General features: G+C 43.9%; 1 protein-coding gene across 5 annotated transcripts in view; it reads left to right on the forward strand.

Annotated features, from left to right (window-relative positions):
- The window catches only part of LOC133933229 (uncharacterized), a 296679-nt gene that overhangs the window by 16441 nt on the left and 260812 nt on the right, over nucleotides 1-19426 (forward strand). For 3 of the 5 annotated variants that reach the window (XM_062380198.1, XM_062380189.1, XM_062380207.1), the window contains exon 3: nucleotides 4907-4992. The exons of the other annotated variants lie outside the window; for them this stretch is intronic. In XM_062380198.1, the coding sequence (XP_062236182.1) occupies nucleotides 4907-4992 (86 nt within the window). The remainder of the gene's footprint in view (nucleotides 1-4906; nucleotides 4993-19426) is intronic. 5 annotated transcript variants of the gene reach the window in all.

The raw sequence follows: 19426 nt of genomic DNA on the forward strand, positions 1-19426 counted from the left end.
TGTTATTGAAATGGAGAGGAACAGGACTTAAATGATTTGAACTGCACACTGTGCCTTTAAGTTCAGTTTGGAGTCATTAAAGGGTTTGTGAAACTGTTCTAAACGTCCATTTAAATGTTTATTTCGAATTTATATACAGATGTAATGTTTAATTAACTGGGTGGGAAGAACAAATATAAAAGAGGTTGACTGTTGAAATGAAAAAAACTTTCCAATTAAATATGTTTGTTTTCAGAATTAATTTCTTTGTGCCCTTAATGAAAAGCACTTCATAATCTGTTGAGTAAACTCAAAACAATTTGCAGGATTCCACCCAAATATATGTAAGTATATTCTATTGATAAATGCTTAAATATGGACAAGTGGATCGTTTTTCAAAGGGAATTTTCTCTCCCCCTACAGACAAGTTCAAAGTCATAAACAAAGTTTTCGCTCATTCATGGTTATACCCACAACTGAGAGATACATTTCACCAAAATATTCATACCTTAGAGCTGCTTAGATATTATACAATCATTCCTGACTTTTTCATCCGTACACCGTCATCATTGCTTGCGTGTGAGTGGAGTGAAGGATATGTGTCGATACTCCAATTTGTTCTCTAAACAAAACAAGGTGGCTCTTTTGATTATTTCAAAAACAAGACAGGGAGCTGAATAGAAGTGTGATTATGGCTAACTAATATAATAATACTTAATAATATGGTAATTTTACTAGGATCCCCCTTTATGTTTGTATTTTTTATTAAGAGATTACACTAGCAGAGGATGGTAGCATTTTGAAAGTTTGTTTTTCTAAAACCCTGTATCCACCACATACTCATTACCCGGTGATTCAGTTAATTGAATAACTGTTCCATTCAGACAGTGGGTCTGGCAGAGTGCATTGATTGACCAATCAGAAGCCGGAGAACAGAAGCAGAAGAGAAAAGCTCGCATCATTCTTCAGATGAAGGCTCAACAGTTCAGCCTAGTTTAAGAGAAGGCACCATGAAGAAGAAAAGTTATGAGTCAAAGATAGAACATCATCAGAGTAATATCTCAATCATCATTATTAAAGGGATAGTTCACCCAAAGATGAAAATGCGAACAGTGATGGAGGCAAATCCAATACAATTGAAGTAAATGGGGACTCCTTATTCAAACGTTAAAAAACAACAGAAAAAAATATAAAGTGCCTCCATACTGGGGGGTTAGGGTTTACTGTGTCATCCAAGTGTTTGTTAGCTCGTCATTAACATGTTTTAGCCTTAATGTCCGTTGTGATCCGCCTTCAGGGCTACGTTCACTTCACCCACCCCTCCAATGTCAAGGTGGTGAGTAGATAATTAATGAATTTTCCTTTTTGGGTGAACTATCTCTTTAAGCATCAGAGCGATGATCAATAATTAATCCATAGAGCTCATATTGAGACACTTATAGTGCTTTGTAATTCAGGAACAAATGAAGTGGTCATTAACAGGGATGCAATGGCTGCAGTGAGTATTAAAATGAATCACTCACACAGTTTAAAATTACGTATATGCGACTCTGAGCAACATTTTACAGAATTCCGTGCGGACGGCAAAACAAAATCAGTGAAATTGGCAAACAACCTACAAAAACAATGTTTTACAGTAGCCCTGTCCTTGCAGTGGCACAGTAAATTTAGAGGGCACAGTGCCGTGCGCATGGAATTTATGTCACGTGTATCCTCGCAAAATTGATAGAGCACCACAATGCTTGCGTTATTACACAAACCTGTAATCAATGATACAAATGTTTACCTGAAAATCATCTGATTTGTCGGGATGGCATTAAAGAAAACACAAGGGGTAGGAAACCATATTATATATTATAAAACATAATATATTATATTAAAATACACACACGCACACACACACACACACACACACACACACACACACGGTCAGACTGCTGTACCATATTCCATTGAAGGCTGAATGCTGAACATATACTACAGGAGGACATAAATAAGAGTTGTGCTGCTTTATCAATGCTGACTGATAGAGCTGAGGTCCAAATGCCCCCCCCCCCCCCCCCCCCCCCCCGGCACACACACACACAGAGGGCCTGGCCCCGTGCCTGGCTGTTTCCCCCCCTTAACTAATAGACTCGGCTGAAATCAGTCAGCATCGTTGTTCGCGGATTGATGTGACCTTGATGCCGTTTAGTGCAGTGATTTGTTTATTGGCACTTATTTTGATGCATGTGGAAGTGAGCCTTAAAAGCCCCCACCCCCCACAGACACACGCACAGAGAGTGAGCGAGGGAGATGAAGATCGGAAAAACAGAGCTAAATAGATGTAAGGGGAGAAAAAGTGAGGGAGATGGAGCAGAAGAGCTATACTCCGGGGGCAGATTACATAATATATCATTCACAAAGCATTGTTGCCAATATGTCTTTTATACTCCTTAAATTGCCGCTGCCATCCCAGGGCCCCCTCTGCACTTTGACAAACACATCACAACACACACAAACATATTGTATTCTCTCTCTGTACAGTTTGTGTACAGTTAGTGGAGTCTATCACAGGCCTCCTGGGACGCTGCTGTGTGAGGAGAGGAGCCGGTGCCGCGGAGTACTGTACAGTATTGATGGAGCTGTGTTTCTGTTAGGCAGTGAAAACAAAGTCTCCCTGATGCACAGTGGAGTGTAAGGGGATCAATAGACGTGGAGCGCCTCATTTCCTCAGGCTCCTACTGAAGAAACGCTCACTGATGTGTCAGGGCTGCTGCAGTTGCTGCTTTGACACAGAGGAGCTACCACACCATCACGCTGCACAATATCAGAGCAGACGCAAACAAGACACACTCCCGTACATACACTTTGTACGTGTGAGTACACGCGCAGTGTGATCAGGGGAAGTGGAAATGAAAGGTCAGCGTTGTGTGTCCGTGTTGTCCTGCATTTGTGTGTGTGTGTGTGTGTGAGTAACACGAAACGGGCAACCAAAGGGGGGAAGGGTTTAACCGTCACACAGGACATAACAAGGCGCAAGCTTGAGTGATGGGGAAGCGTTTGGCCACCGCACAGGATGCAACCAGACACGTGACCATGTGCCGGGGAAGGATTTGGCTGGCGCATGGGATGACACAGGGCCAGAGCCTGGGGCAGCCAGAGGGAGAGGAGAGCCCAGCTGTCACCTCAGTCAGCCCCTTCTCTGGGGGCAACTGTCAATCAGCAGCCTCTCATATCGCTCCGTCATTGAAGCTAATTGCTATTGTCAACCCCAGAGACCCAGAGGATGTTAATGCTAGTGCAATTGCCCTTTTGTAGAGAGAATACTGCCTCCAAACATGAGATTAGACAAAACGCTGGAAATCCAGAGAAAGCGAATCAAAGGTGATTCTGGTAGAGCATTAATTAGGCATTAGCAAAATTAAAGGCGGGATCAGAAAAAAAATTACCTCAAACGGGACACATCCAAAACTCGCAGAGCAGCGGCTGGACTTTAAGGGAATGTGGCTGAGTCGAATCATTCAACAACACATAAATATGCATGCAGTTACACAGTCTCTCTTGCGCACACACACACACACACAATCCGGCACACGTATACACACAGCAATAGACCTAATGAAAATAAGATGGATGCTCTCTGAGAGACGAGTGGCTGTGTTATTAATTGCTGTCTGTCCCCTCCTACTGATAATGATGGGCTGTATCCTGGCGAATTTGCGGAGAATAGATTTTATTTGGAAGTATTATTTATTGTCCCTCTCATTGGAGGGGTGGTGTGTTTAGAATAGTGAGGGTTTAAATAATGACCGTGCGAGATAAGTCCTCATGTTAATTCCTCTTGCACCTCCTCTCCTCTCTGGCACCTTCTTCACCACGCCACCCCCATTACATGGATTTATCCGCGCAGACAGCGAGACTTCACACGGGATATTTACAGCTTCGCCTTTCACTTCTTAATTTAAAGGCAAATGGCAAAAAATGTGTTTTCTGATTTGTTGATGGGCATTACAAGCAGTTCTCCCAGATTTGTAATCATCCACCGATGCTTTTATTGATATTCTAATCCATCAGGACTCACCGCTGCTGCGCTAAGCGCCGCTGGCCTTTCACAAGTGGACACGCAAATTTAGAGCAATTATTACGATAAAGATTCTGTCTGCATGTCGAGCCGGCCGGCTGAAACAAAAGGACCATGTCAAAGAGAAAGAAGAAAAAAAAAATTACCCACTTGGGTGCAGGGGAGTTTCGAGTGTGCCGTCTCTCCTTCTGTCTCTCTCTCTCTCTCTCTCTCTCTCTCTCTCTCTTTCTCTTTCTCTTTCTCTCTCTCTCTCTCTCTCATTCTCTTTCTCACTCCCTTCATTTGTGGGAGTACAGAGGGACAGCATTATCATAAGATAACACTGCCCCCCCCCCCCCAACCCCCCCCCCCCCCTCCTCATCCCATCACCCTCTCACAACCCATAAATCAGGATGCTGGTGCCATGGTGGCTGGAGGCGTGGTAGCTGTGGTGACATGGAGGATCCTGGTGTGGGTGTGAAATCACTTGACCCCCAGCATTAACCTTTCTGGAGTGAATGGCCGCTGCGCTCCTCAGCAGGCTGGGAACAAAAGGGAGCTGGTATTGATTAAACTTTGCTGCGCACACTTGATATTAAACACTGGCTTAGACGCCTGTGTTCCTTTTAAAACCACTTTGCTCAACGCCATTCCGGCCTCTGCTCACATATACGTGCGTTCATTTTTTCTCCTCAAATTGCAGTGAGTGGTGATGCTCTCATGCCCGACGGCTGACTCTGCAGACGTATAGACAACTGTGGGCCTGGACGTGGCTTAAGGCTGATGTGCCGAAGGTCACGAAGAATGATGGAGCGAGCCCAGACACTCGAGGTCTCCGGGGTGATCAGTGTTTTGTCATCTAGAGCTGTGTTTACTTTTTCTCAGCACCGGCTCACTCCCCTTCATCTCCTCCCCATCGTCCGGATCGATACTCTGCATCCACAAAGGTCTGGGAGAAGGCACACGAGCATGTGAGTCAGTGAACACTTACCGAGCTAAAGGCAATGAAGTTTGAAACCTCCCCGGCTGCGGTCAGCGCTCTATCACCTTTTCTCCCACTTCTCAGACTTGCTGCAGTCAGGATGCACATACTGTGGGTTGGCTGGTTCCTGTATAGACTATTTAAGTGACTGCACATGAAGCTTTAAAAAAAAAAGGATCTTAACACCTCCGGCAGAGAAGAGATATTGTGGAAAAACATATTTTAAGTGGCATTGTTTTGAATTTTATTGATTCTTCTGATCAAGCCGTGTAATATGAACATTCAGAAAGTAACTGGTAATGATCATTTTTACACACATACAATAAAAACATTTGATCCACAAACATATCCATTACACTTTGGATGATAAAATCAACGCAGAGCAGTTAATACAACTGACTGCTACTTGTATTGAAAAAACACAAAGTTACACAACTGAAATAAGACGGATATAAATTCTCCACAGCAACACAAACATAGGAGTGAGTGTCAAAGTTCACTCATTGAGCAAATAAGATGGAGCCTCACCTCTTACCTCACCTGTGTCCACAACACCAGGGGGGCTTCAGCCCCGAGAACAGTCCATAGCTAAATCAAGTCATGTGACTGAAATGAGATCACTGTTACATGAAGCAAATGTAATGTAGACATATACAGCAGCTCAGTGTGGGAGCCATCAGTCACACAGCTGAGGAAAGCAGTCAGTGTGGCGCATTGCATTTAGGTATTTCAGAATTTCATTTACCTTTATTGCGTTCCATTATTTAATTTTTTTTAAATGGTTACCCAGGACAACAATGCCAACTCCAAATATAAATGTGTTATTGTCAGATATAAGGCAAACAGACCAGAGTGCAACAAAATGAATGAATCCAGAAATGGAGCCGTGAGTTGTGCTTGGATAACCTTTGTCGAGAGAGAGCTCTTCATTTGCTCTTTTATTCTTTAATTAACTCAAATGCTTTTCATTCAAGGGGCCATTTAATCAAATAAAATGAAAGAGACTACAATGGCACATGCTACTTGTGGTCAAATAAAACAAGGAAGTCGCCTATAAATTAAAATAAATTCACTGTTGTCATGACAATTATTACATATTTGGCAGACAACAAATAAGAGCTTAATGGTACTATAGTTTCATATTCTACAATAATGAGAATAAATACATTGTTAAACCTAGACATAATTTGAAAAAGCAATATTCATTTTTCAATGCTTAATTGATTTGCCTGCTAGCCGTCTGTAAACTCCTGCGAGTGGAGAGGCTCGGATCTACTGCATACAAGCCACAAAAACATTTCCCATAATGCTGGGCAGGACTCGAACAATAAAATGCATTCAGCTCCCCAGACAAGCTCCGCTGGCCTTAGAGGCGTACTCTCTCTGCCCTTTGATTATAAATGGTCCATCACAGGCCTCTTAGTTCGTGTTGAGGCGCTGGTAACTCCGCTCCGCACACCTTAACCTCCGAGGCGGGACATGGTCGCTTTTCATAGGGAATGCCAGCATCTGTTCCAGGAAGTGCCTGTCTCGTTCAGGCCTAATTGTCGGTCCTCTATGAGAACGCTGGTAAGTGAGTGCAGGAGGGGGGCTGTCACGTTCCCGTCACATCCCAATGGTCCGGTAAATAGAGCGTGTGAGTGTACCCCCCCCCCCCCCCCCACCCAGTTACTGATGGACGAATAGCACCCCCCCCCCCCCCTCTCATCCCTCCTCTCGGTCCTCCCTTTCTCCAGGTCCCCCTGCCTCCCCCTTAATTCCACTCTAGCTTTTTCTCTCTCCTTATTTATCTCTTCTCTGTCATGTTCTTCATGAGTAGAAAATAATTAATTACTGCACCCAGTGATGATTTATGATATTACTGACATAATTAATGATACACATCAATTTTCCTGCTTAATTGAAGGGGGCTGCAGAGCCCATCCTGGCACCAGGAAAGGCCACTGCCCTGAGAGCGCGAAAAACACCCGTCCACACTCGAACACCCCACCTTCAGGTTACTCCCCATCCTCTCTCTCACTTATTCTTCCTTTCTATACTTCCCTCGCCAGTCTCTCATTCATACTGAAGTGCTACCGTGGCGTTGAGATTTCATCTCCCAGACCTCTTTAGCTCAGACGTATAATCCTGTCCATGTTCTCTAAATAAACCTTAAGAGCCAGACAGTTGTTTTCACATGTAGATGCGCATTCATACATATTTTTTTTCTGGTGTGTGTGTGGGTGCGCGTGGACTCCATAATGGCCACAATGAGTGTGTGTGTAGGTATACAGTGATATATGATTCATGAAGATGTGTGTGAGGCATATGTAATTTCGGCTCTACCCTCAGGACTAGAGACAACAAGGTAGTGCATGAATATTTGATTTGCAGGGAGAAGGTATAGGATCTATGCACAGCATTTTAAACAGACAACCAAGAATATTCCTCTTGAAAATCTACACACTCAGGTTTACCATCATGCAAATGTGTGTTTTTTTAATTGCCTGCATCGTGACTATTTGAAAATAACAAGATCACATTCTACTGTGCATTTAAAATAAACAATGGCGTGTATACGTCCAAGGGATCGTATAGCTGATGTATGTAATCAAATTTGTTGTTAAAAAATTTTTTAATTACAGTTTGTCTTTGTAATCGTGCAATATGATAATAATTTTAATTACTTTGGTTTAAACCATTCCAGAGCTCGTTTTTAAAACTCAGTCACGACAGTTGTAAGTCGTGTTGAGGGAAATGAAAGAAAACTTCGCCGAGTATATTTCTTCCCCGAATTGTGACAAATACCGAGCAACAGATTGGGGTGTGTGTGTGTGTGTGTGTGTGTGTGTGTGTGTGTCAGACTGTAAGTTACAGCGAGAGCGACAAACCTCCACACCCACCCTCAAGAACAGTGAACTCTATTTGAAAGCTTTCCGGAGGCTCCACCAGCCTCCAGCTAAACGTGTGATCAGGTAGTTTCAAAAACCTGCCTGACAGTGTCAACACGCAGAAAGTGGACGGGGTGTGCGAGGGGAGTTGCGGACTCGGATTAGTCACCATAGCAACAGCAAAGTGTCCCTGTTTGTAGACGGACAAATTCTGCTACATGCAAAAATGATTGGCAGGTCTACTCCTTCACAGCTGACCCATAGAAATTAGCAAGTAAGCGTTATAATACCCGGCTGCATTGACGGGGTCTCCATACTTTTGAAAGTCCTCTTGTAAGTGCTCCTCTTTTGCATTTGCATAAGAAACATGGCATGCTTATTGGAGGGGGTTTGGGGTTGTTGTGGGGTGCTTTCATATCTTTAGCTTGACGGCTTCTTTGTGATCAAGGGGATTGAGGGGAGAGAGGGTTGCCAGATGAGAATAACTTAATTTCCAAAGCTCCCAAGATGAGAGAGAAGAGTTGAGGGTAGAAGTTCATGATGCAGTCTCACTCAGGCAGTCGTGAAGGGGAAAAAAAAAAAAAATACAGTCTTTGTGCGAATGAGTGTGTCTGCGTCGTAGTTTATGCATTTATGTGGCAAAGAGAGGAGAGTCAGCGTGTGTGTGTGTGTTTGTGTGCCAACTGGTCACAATTATCGACTTCAAAACCCTGCTCGTATTGGAGAGATTTGAGACGACACATTTTGTTTAGCAATAGTTTGAGACCACGATCAAAAAACTTTAACTTGTGATATTAAAAGAAACGTATGGGTACATGAAAGTCTCAGGAAAATGAACAAATTTATCCAAAACGCCTCTGTGAATAGTCCAAACCTTTTATTTCGATTTTTGTCTCACACCTGATGATTGTGGATGGAGCGTGTCGAGAAAAAAAAATGCAGTCGTGGCCTAGGAGCTGCGGTAAGTCCGGCGAACTGTAATGTCTTTGGCTGTCGGCAAAGAGAGCATCCAGCCCCTCAACTCGGATACAAACACGGAGGGAAAGTTAGCCAGTCGGATTCAACCCGGTGTCAGTAGTGACCGTTCCCAGCATCTCTTAAATCAGACAAGTCCTTAAAGTGGGGGTGTGTATCCCTTCGTACCAGCACAGGCAATATGCGTGGGTTTTTCTTTTTTCATTGTTTAAAAACAAATTGTTTAATTTTGTTGAGACCTGTGATTGTTATTCTGCATCAAAGTCAGATAATATAACATTTATTGATTGAAATACGTAAAGACTAATTTAAAAGAAAGAAAAAAAAAGTAGTTTCCTGATGCAGACACAGTTCGTGAGTAAAATCGAACAATGCACTACATATGGAGGGTTCGGTGAAAGAGTGTGTTTCCTGCCAGCTGCTATTTATTGGACATAATTTCAATTATTGTAGATCCAATCAAAAGGTCATATAATTAACACTAGGTGGCACCAGTGTTCCACACAATGTTGTACTCACACTGAAGACGCCGCTGGAGAGGAAATTACGCTCTGATGAATGATGTGATTCTGGCACCACAATGCCGGCTCACAAGTAAGAGGCAGTGCAAAGTTACCTTACAAATATTTTAATTAATTTTGACAAGGCTTTTAGAATAATTCAACATCACTCTAACACAGCAAATAAATTTGCTTTGGCAGTGCAGCAGCTGAATAATTTTCTTTTGAGAGGAAATGACTGGTGGAGAAGCTGGGGTCAAGGCACATACAAAGAAACACTAATGAAAACAATCACCTGTTATCAGTCTTTAATTCAGTTCTTACCGCAGCTACAGAGAAATCAAAGTTAATTAACGAGTTAACTTGAGAATTGATTTCTTTCATTTCATAGAGTGGTGAGAACAAAAATAAGGTTTTACTTATTAATACAGTTTGGGGAAATGAGAACAATGAAATAAATCCTGTATTTATAGAGAGTTTTTCATTTCTTTTTGCAAGTGGTACATTTATTTGTTTCCTTTTTACAAACTTGGCAACTTATCTTAGATTCATCTCCCAAATACTCCTTCAAGGAATTACATTTTTTACCAACTCGATGAGTGTTTGGGCAAAAGACTACTTCAATTTTCTTATGAGTCATTTAACCTTTACCTCCGTTTTTCAATAACTAACAAAACACCAAAAATATTTAGTATCTCAAAGTTTTACTCTTTAATAATTTGAGCTTGTGGATCTGGACACATTTTGAATCTAATATCTGTTTCTCCTTTTGATCAAAATTGATCAAATGGACAGAATGTAATTATTTTATGCACAAATAATTAGGACTTTTAAATTAATTAATATATGTATATGGTAGTAGAGTTTTTCTATTTATTAAAACTAGGTGCACAATTATATGACTTTTCATTATCTATTTCCAAATAAAATCAACATCATAATTATAATAATTGTCACCATTTCCTCTTAGGTGATTAAGAATGATAAAAGAAAATATATAAAAAACTCTATTCAAAGCTTAAATCTTTTGAGTTTGTATTTAGTTTTTTTAAATTGGGTTTCTAGAATTTGAAAAAATCTTATAGGGAAAATTAGTGACTTAAAATATATGCCAGAACACATTTCATTGTGATTAGACCTAAGACAAGTCGTACTCTGTTTTCTCAGCCAAGTTTTTATCAATGTCAGCATCGTCTCAAAGCGACACTTCATCTCCTTGTTCTAACCCCTTTTTATTTGAAGCTTTATAGCTTCACATCTTTTTCTCCCTCTCTCTCTGTGTTTTAAGCACACACACACACACACACACACACACACACACACACACACACACACACACACACACACACACACACACACACACACACACACACACACACACACACACACACACACACACACACACACACACACACACACCTCGAGTTTCCTGAGTAATCATTGTTCAGTGGCTGTGGTCAGCATGTTGTCACCTGTATCCCATTAAGAACATTCTCACCTCAGCACACAATCACACACATACCAACATCTCTCGCCCCTCTTTCTTTATTTCTTTCTTTCTTTTGCACTCACACACACACGTTACCTTATCCTCCTCTCCACTCACCCGTACTCCTCTCTTTTTGCACCATGCGTGCCCCCCACTTCTACTCTTGCTGAATTACCCCTTTCCCCCCCGACCTACGTTATGGAGCTGCCCTTTTCTCCCCTCTGTGTTTTTCTGTCTTCTAGCGGTGAGACCTTGAGAATCACAACAACACCTTCCCAGGCCATTCTGCTCTTTGCTTTTCATACGCTTTTACTCATTGACAATCAATGGCGGTCGGCTTGTGAGGGAGAGTGTGCAGTGCAGACAAGACATCTGCCTGAGTGAGGTTCCCTCAGGGGCTCGGGTCATAGGGCATAACAGGCCACACCCTTAGCCGCCTCTACCCACACCCACTTGATTCGGATTGGTTGACAGTGTGAGGCCAGGGAAGCCCTAAACTGGCCTCACCTCCGTCTTCATTGAACAAATGAATATTAATAATATTCAAAAATAACCCAGCATAAATCCAACAAAAGTTATGAAAGTAACAGAATTAAAAACACAAGTATTGAGGGAGAGCATGTTTGGAACCCTCAGTCAAAAATGAATGATTTAACAAATACGCGATGTAAAACAAATTTTAGATGCAATCAGAAAAAATATTTTTAATTTAGAATTTAAAAAAAATCTATTTAGTTTTCGGTTAGAAAATAGAAATTCCTCCTGGACTTTTAGGAATTGAAGAAATAACTTTTCTTCTGTATGTTTTCTCTTTAAAGTAAAGTTAGAAAAAGCTCTGTGAGCTCAAAAACATAATTAGAGTGAACAGTTACTGCTCTGGGGGAAATAATGTGTTTTATTATTTTGGATTCATAAGAAAAACAGATAATTGAAATTGTAAAAAGTTGGAAGATTTAAACTGTTGCTTTTTATTTTCCAATTTCGAAACAATTTTTACACATCTTGAAGAGTATTTTTTTTTTTGTCTTTTTATAAATTTAAAGAAAACACACATTTTTCAATTCATGATAGTTGTTTGAATGTTGTTTGAAAAGTGTCTTTGGGCATGTCATATTAAAGTGTGTGTTCGTGTGTGTATTCACCCACTTGCATACGACCGCACTCCTGCATCCACGACGCGGCGGCCCTGCCCATTGCACCATTGTTGGACGGGGAGCGGGTGCCCTGTCCCCCATCATCTGATTGTGACACCCCGCTCTGTGGGACGTGGCAGCCCCCTTAGAAACCGGCAGAGTTCCAATCATCTACATGCCATAACCTTACGGCCGCCTTTGTCCACACCTCCACCAAGATTCATTTGTGCCGCCCCAGCAGGTCTGACCGCTGAACAATTCCCGGGCAGAGCAGGAGGGAAATACATTTCACTGATTAAAGGTATCTGGTGACTGTTCTACATGCTGTCAGCACACAGTTGGTGTTCCCCCACCCCCAACTACCCCTCCACTATCCCACCCTCCCGCCTCCTGTATGTCATCGCCCCAGTACTCTGTCTTACTTTCTTACATCTCCCTTGTCCCAGCCGTGCGTTCTGTTAATTCACTCTATCAACACTTACCATCTTAAAAAGTTTTTATTGACACCATGCTTATCATTTTTGATTTTATTCATTTGCCTTTCGTCTGCTATTGTGTTGTGATTTCATATCACTTTCGCCCTCTCCGCTATTCTGGATTGATGAAAGATTTACAAAATGTTTTAATCCAAAGTGAAACAAAAACCCAGAGAAAAAGCTTTGTCCTGGAAAAGTCAGAGGACAGCTGATGGAGACAAGCTGCAGTGTGACAGGGACGGGGGGGGAAATGACAACTAAAGTAGGGAGGGCGGGCAGAGGGAACATGATGTGTATGCGCTATTATCCGTGTGTGTCCTGTCTCGGTGAATGCGTGGCCTGACCTTGGGCTTCTTTAGCTGTATCCTTCCACAGAGGCATCCCAGCCAGTAAAATAAAATGGACGACGGCACGCACCCAGTAAATCAGAAATAGCTGGGCCACTGTGGACTGTATGTGTTTAAGAGGCCCTCACTGCAGTAAGGGCCTTGCAACAGGGCGGTGAGGTGGGGTGAGCGGTCCCGTGTAAATTACGGGGGCATCTCCTGACCCTCTTCCTCGCTCTGATCAAATATCAGTTGACAACTTTCAAATGTGGAGCTCCTCGTTCCCCCCCCACCATTTCTCTTTTTTCTTTGTTTCATTCTGTGATTCTTGTTTTTTCCTCTCTCTCGTCTTAATTACTACGTCCCAGTGCCGCATACTGCATTTGAGGGGAAAAGACTCAACTGTGTAATGACTTTCAATCCTTTCTTTTTTCTTTTGCACATGTAGCACCTCTCCGTACCAGCAGGGGACAGTGTTACTTGACGTGTACATTGATATGCTTGGACAAATATCTACGCACTGTTAATTAAAGTACAAACATTCTCCTCTTTGTTCTCTTATTTGTTGTTGACTTTGTTCGCATGCAAGTTTTAGCCCGTTTCATGTGATTAGTTTGACTGAACTGCCCTGCCCACGTTGGCAGAAAAGAACACACAAACACAAAGTGGCCTATAACTTCAAATGACTTGATTGTTCCACTTTCTCCACTTAGTGCTGCAGTATATGGGTCACATGGTTTGGAAGGTGGAGATGGAGGGGGTGTGGGAATTGGCACATCCCTTTTTTGAACATTTTGCCCAATTCCAATCCTGGAGTCACCTCCAAACCCTAATTAACAGGGAGAGCCATCAAATCAAACTTCAGCAGTCCCGAAGGTGCTGTCGGCAGGCAACTGGCACAGGCGTTTTCCATGCCACGCTCCCGTGCCACCTTTTTCCTCCACGGTTAGGTCGGTGTGCCAGAGTGTTTGTGTGCGTGTGTGTGCGCACAGGGGTCAGGGTTCAGTGAGGATGACAAGTGCCTGCACTATTAAGAAGGGCAAAGATCTGGAGACATCAAACCCTCCACAGGCTCATCATCCGTCTGTGTTTTTTGTATTTGCGTGTTGCTAATTTACAGTGTACACGTCTGCGGTCGTGTGTTTGTGCTCTCATGCAGCCTGTGTACGGTGGCTGTGCTTCAGAGCGCGTTTGGATGCACGCGTGCACGTCGACAGGAGACAAGCGAGTGTTAGGTGTCAGCCGAGGTGAGGGACTGTGGAGTATGAAGAGCAGTAGAGTGGTGCTCCGTGTGACACCAGACCTGTAGACAAGGGTTAAGCAGGGAATAGGGAATAGTCCTGCGGTAATAGCATGGGGGCGGAGGGTTGATGAAGGGTGAACAAAGGTGATGCAGTGTTTCACAGACACGACATCCTGATATGCTTTGTTGGTTCATTTGATGGGAGCATGTGAGTGAAGGAGTGTGCCCTCCAGGGAAATTTAATAGCAGTCAACATCAGCCTTTTACGCTATGAAAGTAAAAAATAGGGTAAATATACAAGGCTGTGCGAGGCGAATACTTCAGCTGTTTTCCACTTACTCCAGCTATGTGCTGGCATAGCTCGGGACGCGTAAGTGGCAGAGTATCCCCCGCTCTCTTAAGGCGATAGGACCTAGCTGTTCACAGCTGGCCTTTATTTCAGTTATCATTCAGCCTGTGTCTAAATTCGAAAGCGCGTACACATAGTGGGGGCATTCGTCATTAAACGGGAAGACTCCAGGGTCTCTTCTCAGTGTCTCATCCACTCTCTTTCCCTCTATTAGATTCATATCTGATATTTAGCCATGGAGCCGCATTATGCTCTATTCTCAGAGTCTAGATGGAAACCAAAGGCTGTGTCTACCTCACACTGCGGACCACAGAGGTGACTTATTCCCACGTGTGAAGCACCGGTCTGAAAATCCGACGGGGAAATGATGGGCTCTGAACTTCACATTCAGTGTCGGGGGCCCGATGGCATCTAGAAAAGGGTAGCAGGCGAAACACTTGACCTTCCATTAATTATCTCCCATGCATAACCACTTGTTAATTACTGGGAGAGCCAAAATGGCTTCCAAAGCTAGTTTGCTAAAGGTCAGCCACCACTGGGTGATGAACAGCCTCAGAAGCTCTCCAGTCCGCCGGTCCAGCAGGCCGTCGCAGGCTGAGGCCGTGTGATGTGGTAATGTACACGCTGGCTTCGAGTGAAGGGACGAGGAGGGAGGTACTTTGTCTTTCAACCTCCTTTGACCATTGTGAGCATTGTCTGTCAGTCAGTCATAGGGTTGAATATAAATTCCCTGCAGACGGCCTATTCAACATTCATGTCAAATGCTATAGGTTTTAAAGAGAAATGGATGTAAGCCCATGAACGTGAGAGATGCCAATTAATAACCTTGTGGTTCGTAACATTATAACACACACACACACACACACACACACACACACACACACAACCACACACACACACACACACACACACACGTACACCTCCACACACACACACCTCCCTCATCTCATTAGCCTCTGTCCCCACTCTCTTTATCTTTCCCAACTCGTCTGCATAAGGAGAATATATACATTCTTTGTGGTGACAGTGTTATCAGGCAGGGTCATCTTCCGTGCCTTTTCCACACAGTGTAACGATAAGGACGTGTGTTATTTTAAAGAACCTGTTCAAAGAGAGGAGCGATAATACAGCGATAAAGTGATTAAACAGAAAGGGTTTTATATGATGCACATTAACAGTTTTGTCCCCTTTCTTTTCTCAGGAATGATTACCTTTAACTATCTCCCTGGCTCTTTCTTGCCGCTTATGAAAAGCATTTAAATGACAGCCCCCGAAAAATGGGAGGGAACTTTCTAGGCCTCTTTATGTATTTCAGATTATTCTTAAATGTTTTCCCAGTCGGGCTTATTTTCAGACAGACCTTCCTGCAGCTGGATGGACCTTCCTTTTTTACTGCGCTCTTTGTATTTTTGTGGGTCTATTAGTCGCTTGAGTATTGCAGAGTGTTATTAAAATTAAAATTACAGTATGAGACCCAGCACAAAAGGTCTAATCCCGTAACTCTCCACCCTGATCCATCTCATGCCTGCTTTGGCTTTGTATCAGGGTCACACACAGATGCCTTGCATCACCAGGCATTTGATTGTTGGTTAGGAAAATGTGCTGGCTTCAACCTTGCAGGGGTCTGTAACCTTTCAGAGCGGCAAACATCAGAGGTATATGCAATCTCAGCTGATGTGCACCAGTATATTCCCACCTCTTGCATTCTCCACATCTTTTTCCCCCTCTCCTCCTCCACTCCTTTTTTTTTTTTAATAGCTCCTGGTATTGTCTTGGTCCTTGCTGACAACAAAGGGGATAAATGCAATGCCTACTGTAAGTCCCTGTGGCTAGGCCTTGGACATGACACGTGTCAGCCTATGATAAATTGGCTGTGTGTCTGTTCAATTTCAAATGCAAAGCTCTAGAGAGAGGGGGAGAGAGAGTGAAAGAGAAAAGAGCATGATGGAGAATGGGGGGAGAGAGTGAGGGAGAAAGATGCCGGCATATTTCTGGCACAGGGAGAGAAGGATGCCTCAGATGCTGGATGTTAGTGTGCGGGGCACAGATAAGGCATTGCACAAGTTTGAGAGTGGGATGGCCACGTCCCCGGGTTTGGGAGGTGAAATGTTGGCAGCAGGACAGGTGCTAGGCAGGGGAGGAGGAGGAGGTGGGAGACGGGTGGTGGTGGCGGGAGAGAAAGGGAATCAAGGGATGAAGGATGAGCGCGCTTTTTCACAGTGCTGATGAATCACTTTTCGCTGATGTATTCACAAGCAGCACTAACAAATCCGCGTCACCTGACTCGACTCGGCCCACTTCGCCTCTATCTACGTGTGGCGCTATTTGTTTATTTCCTTCTCTTTTTTTTTTTAAATGTCCTTCTCCTCCGACGCTGTCTTTTGTGGGATGATTAGGCACAAACAATAAAGTGTGTGGGACGCAGCGATTTTGAAAGTGAAGCAAAAAAAAAACAAAAAAGGCTACCAAAAATAAAAAAGAAAGGAGAGAATAGGACAAAAAAAAAGAAGAAGAAGAAGGAGTGTGCAGGGCTTCCAGGAGATGCCTGGCTAATAATCTGCCTGTGCTAATCAGTGCAGCTGGGCCGGGAGAGTTGGCGCTCTGACACCAGGCAGCGACGCAGAGTGTTGGGGAAGAGGCGAGGACGTGAGCCAAATCCAGCTTGTATCTCCCGAGCGGAGCTTCACAGGAGGGGAGTGGTGGTGGTGGTGGTGGTGGAGGTGGTGGAGGGGGGGCTCTGGGTGAGGAGAGAGGAGAAAGCGGCTTCTATGCTTTGGGATGCCCGCCTGCTTCTCTGCCTGATGCCTCCATGGGAAAGGAAGAAAAAAAAAAAGGAGGACAGGATGGCACTTTCGCTAACAATTGGCCCGCGAGGTGACAAAGCCGATGTTATGGTAATGTCAATCTAATGGCAGACAGAGATATCTCCTGGAAAATCCTTGGCAGAGGAGTTGCCTCGCAAATACCTCGGGGTCTCCCTGCGTCTGCCCCTTGCCTGTGGGCTCCCCCCCCCCCCCACCCCCTCGGCCTCTCTCTATTGAAAGAGGCTCTCTCTGTACGGGATGGCACATTTATCCCATTGCAGCAGTAGATCTCGGATGGTGTGATGCATTGCAAAGATGTCACACTTGTTTTTATTAGCCCAATCGGTTGATTTCCCTCGGTGTTAAAGGCAACCTGGCAACTTGGCACTGTTTTCTGAAGTTTTTTAGATAAGACAACCCCCTTGAAGCAGCTCATTTTAGTCATCTCTCTGTCTCTCTCTCAAACATTCCCCCGATTTGACTCCCTGCCTCCGCGGCAATATTGATGCTCCATAATATGTAGCATGAGACTCCTCGCCCGCACATGTTGTTTTGACCTTTAAATGTCATTTCCAGGTGTGTTGCGGCAGTGCGCTGCTAATGCACAAATTTGATAAGAAGTTTATCTATCCAGAATCCTCGAGGCAAGCGAGGAGAGACACCGGCGGGGTTTGCTGACTTTCCTGGCAAATTGACCCTGCAGGAAAGCCAAAGCAGTCGTTGTGTTGTAAACGTCCACTGAAAGAGAGGAAGAGAGAAGGGGAAGAAGGCAAGAGGAGAAAAGAGAGAAAGGTCCAGGGCATGCAAGACCCTGACTGTGCTGAGCAAGGAACTGTTTTTTTTTTTTTTTCCCTCCATGTGATCTATCTACGGCTGAACTCTCTGACACCTCATCTGCCGTGCTGACGAGACATCGCCGTGCCTTAATTGAAGTGGGTTTGTCTCGTCCCTGCTCTCCCATGATCCTCTTCTCCATGGGTCAGTGAGAGGTGGGGGGAAACCCCCTTGAGTCCGCGGCATTGGTGGGATTGCTATTTGCCTCCTACCGCCCCGCTGAGAGGATGTTAGATTGAAGTTATTTTATGCTTGGCTTACCTCTCTCTTCCACTCTTCTGCATCATATCTTCTGCTCTCTTCTCTTCCTCTGGCTTTTTTCCCTTCCCCTCTCTGCCCTACCGCTCCCCCGATCCCACCATTCTTAAAACCTTTCATGCAGCAAGAAGGGAGGAAGGCACCCGTGACAGTGTGAAACTACTGTGATTTCTTTCATTTTTTTTATGGAGGTCGTGCAGTTGAATAGGTATACTTTTCCCAGTGGAGCTTGATTCTGTTTGAAATTCTGTTTTATTATTTTTTGTCTCAAAACACATTGAATGTGTTTTCAGAGAGGATCTGAGGGTGTGGAGAGGAGCCTTCTTTGGCTCACTTTGTTAAGAACAGGTTCAGGAGATTCCCCTACAGCCTGTTGTGTAGTTTGGTGTGTCAAAAAACTTCAATTATAGGTGTTATTCGAATAAAGTTACACTCAGTTCACAAAGTTTTTGTTGTCAGCACTATACACTCAGACAAATTGTGTCGTGAGCGTCTGTATGTGGCATCCTGTGTGTCTGGGTGGTGCTTTATGTTTGTGTGCCTACGTGTGTTTTTTGAGTGTGTGTGTGTTCTGGAGTCAAGCCTGTTTGTAGCTCTAAGTGTTGTGCGCATTAGGGGGATGAGGGTAATGATGTGCGAGGCAGTTGTGTTTTGTGCCAGGGCGACCCTGCGGCTCACACCCCATTCCCAGCCCAATGTGTTTCTGATTCTCTCCATCCCTCATCACCAGTCAGCTTCTTCTGACAGCAGCCACATACATATGAAGTTAGCCCACAAGCACGTGCACATGCACATACATGCTTAGACACGTGTATAACGTGTGTGTATGTACTTGCCCTCGTGCACATGCCATAAACACGCACACGCGCTACACCTCGCACAGTCACGTCCGAGTGCACATATTCACAGCCACATCAAGATATGCGTACACACACATTTGATTCTTTTGAGCTACACATTGGAATGATCATTCTACACCTCTGCTTTTTTTCCCCTCCTCACATGCGAGCATAAAGAAGTACTCAACCTCAATCCAGGGGTGAAACGATAAGGTCACTGCATAATAGGGAGTCAACCATGATTCACCATTTTGACATGCAAACATGTGGGCAGACTCACATTCACCCGTATAGAAGTATTCCCCAAAAACCTGCCAGAAACATGCG

This window comes from Platichthys flesus, chromosome 3 (genome assembly GCF_949316205.1).
Source record: "Platichthys flesus chromosome 3, fPlaFle2.1, whole genome shotgun sequence".
NCBI classification, from domain to species: Eukaryota; Metazoa; Chordata; class Actinopteri; order Pleuronectiformes; family Pleuronectidae; genus Platichthys; species Platichthys flesus.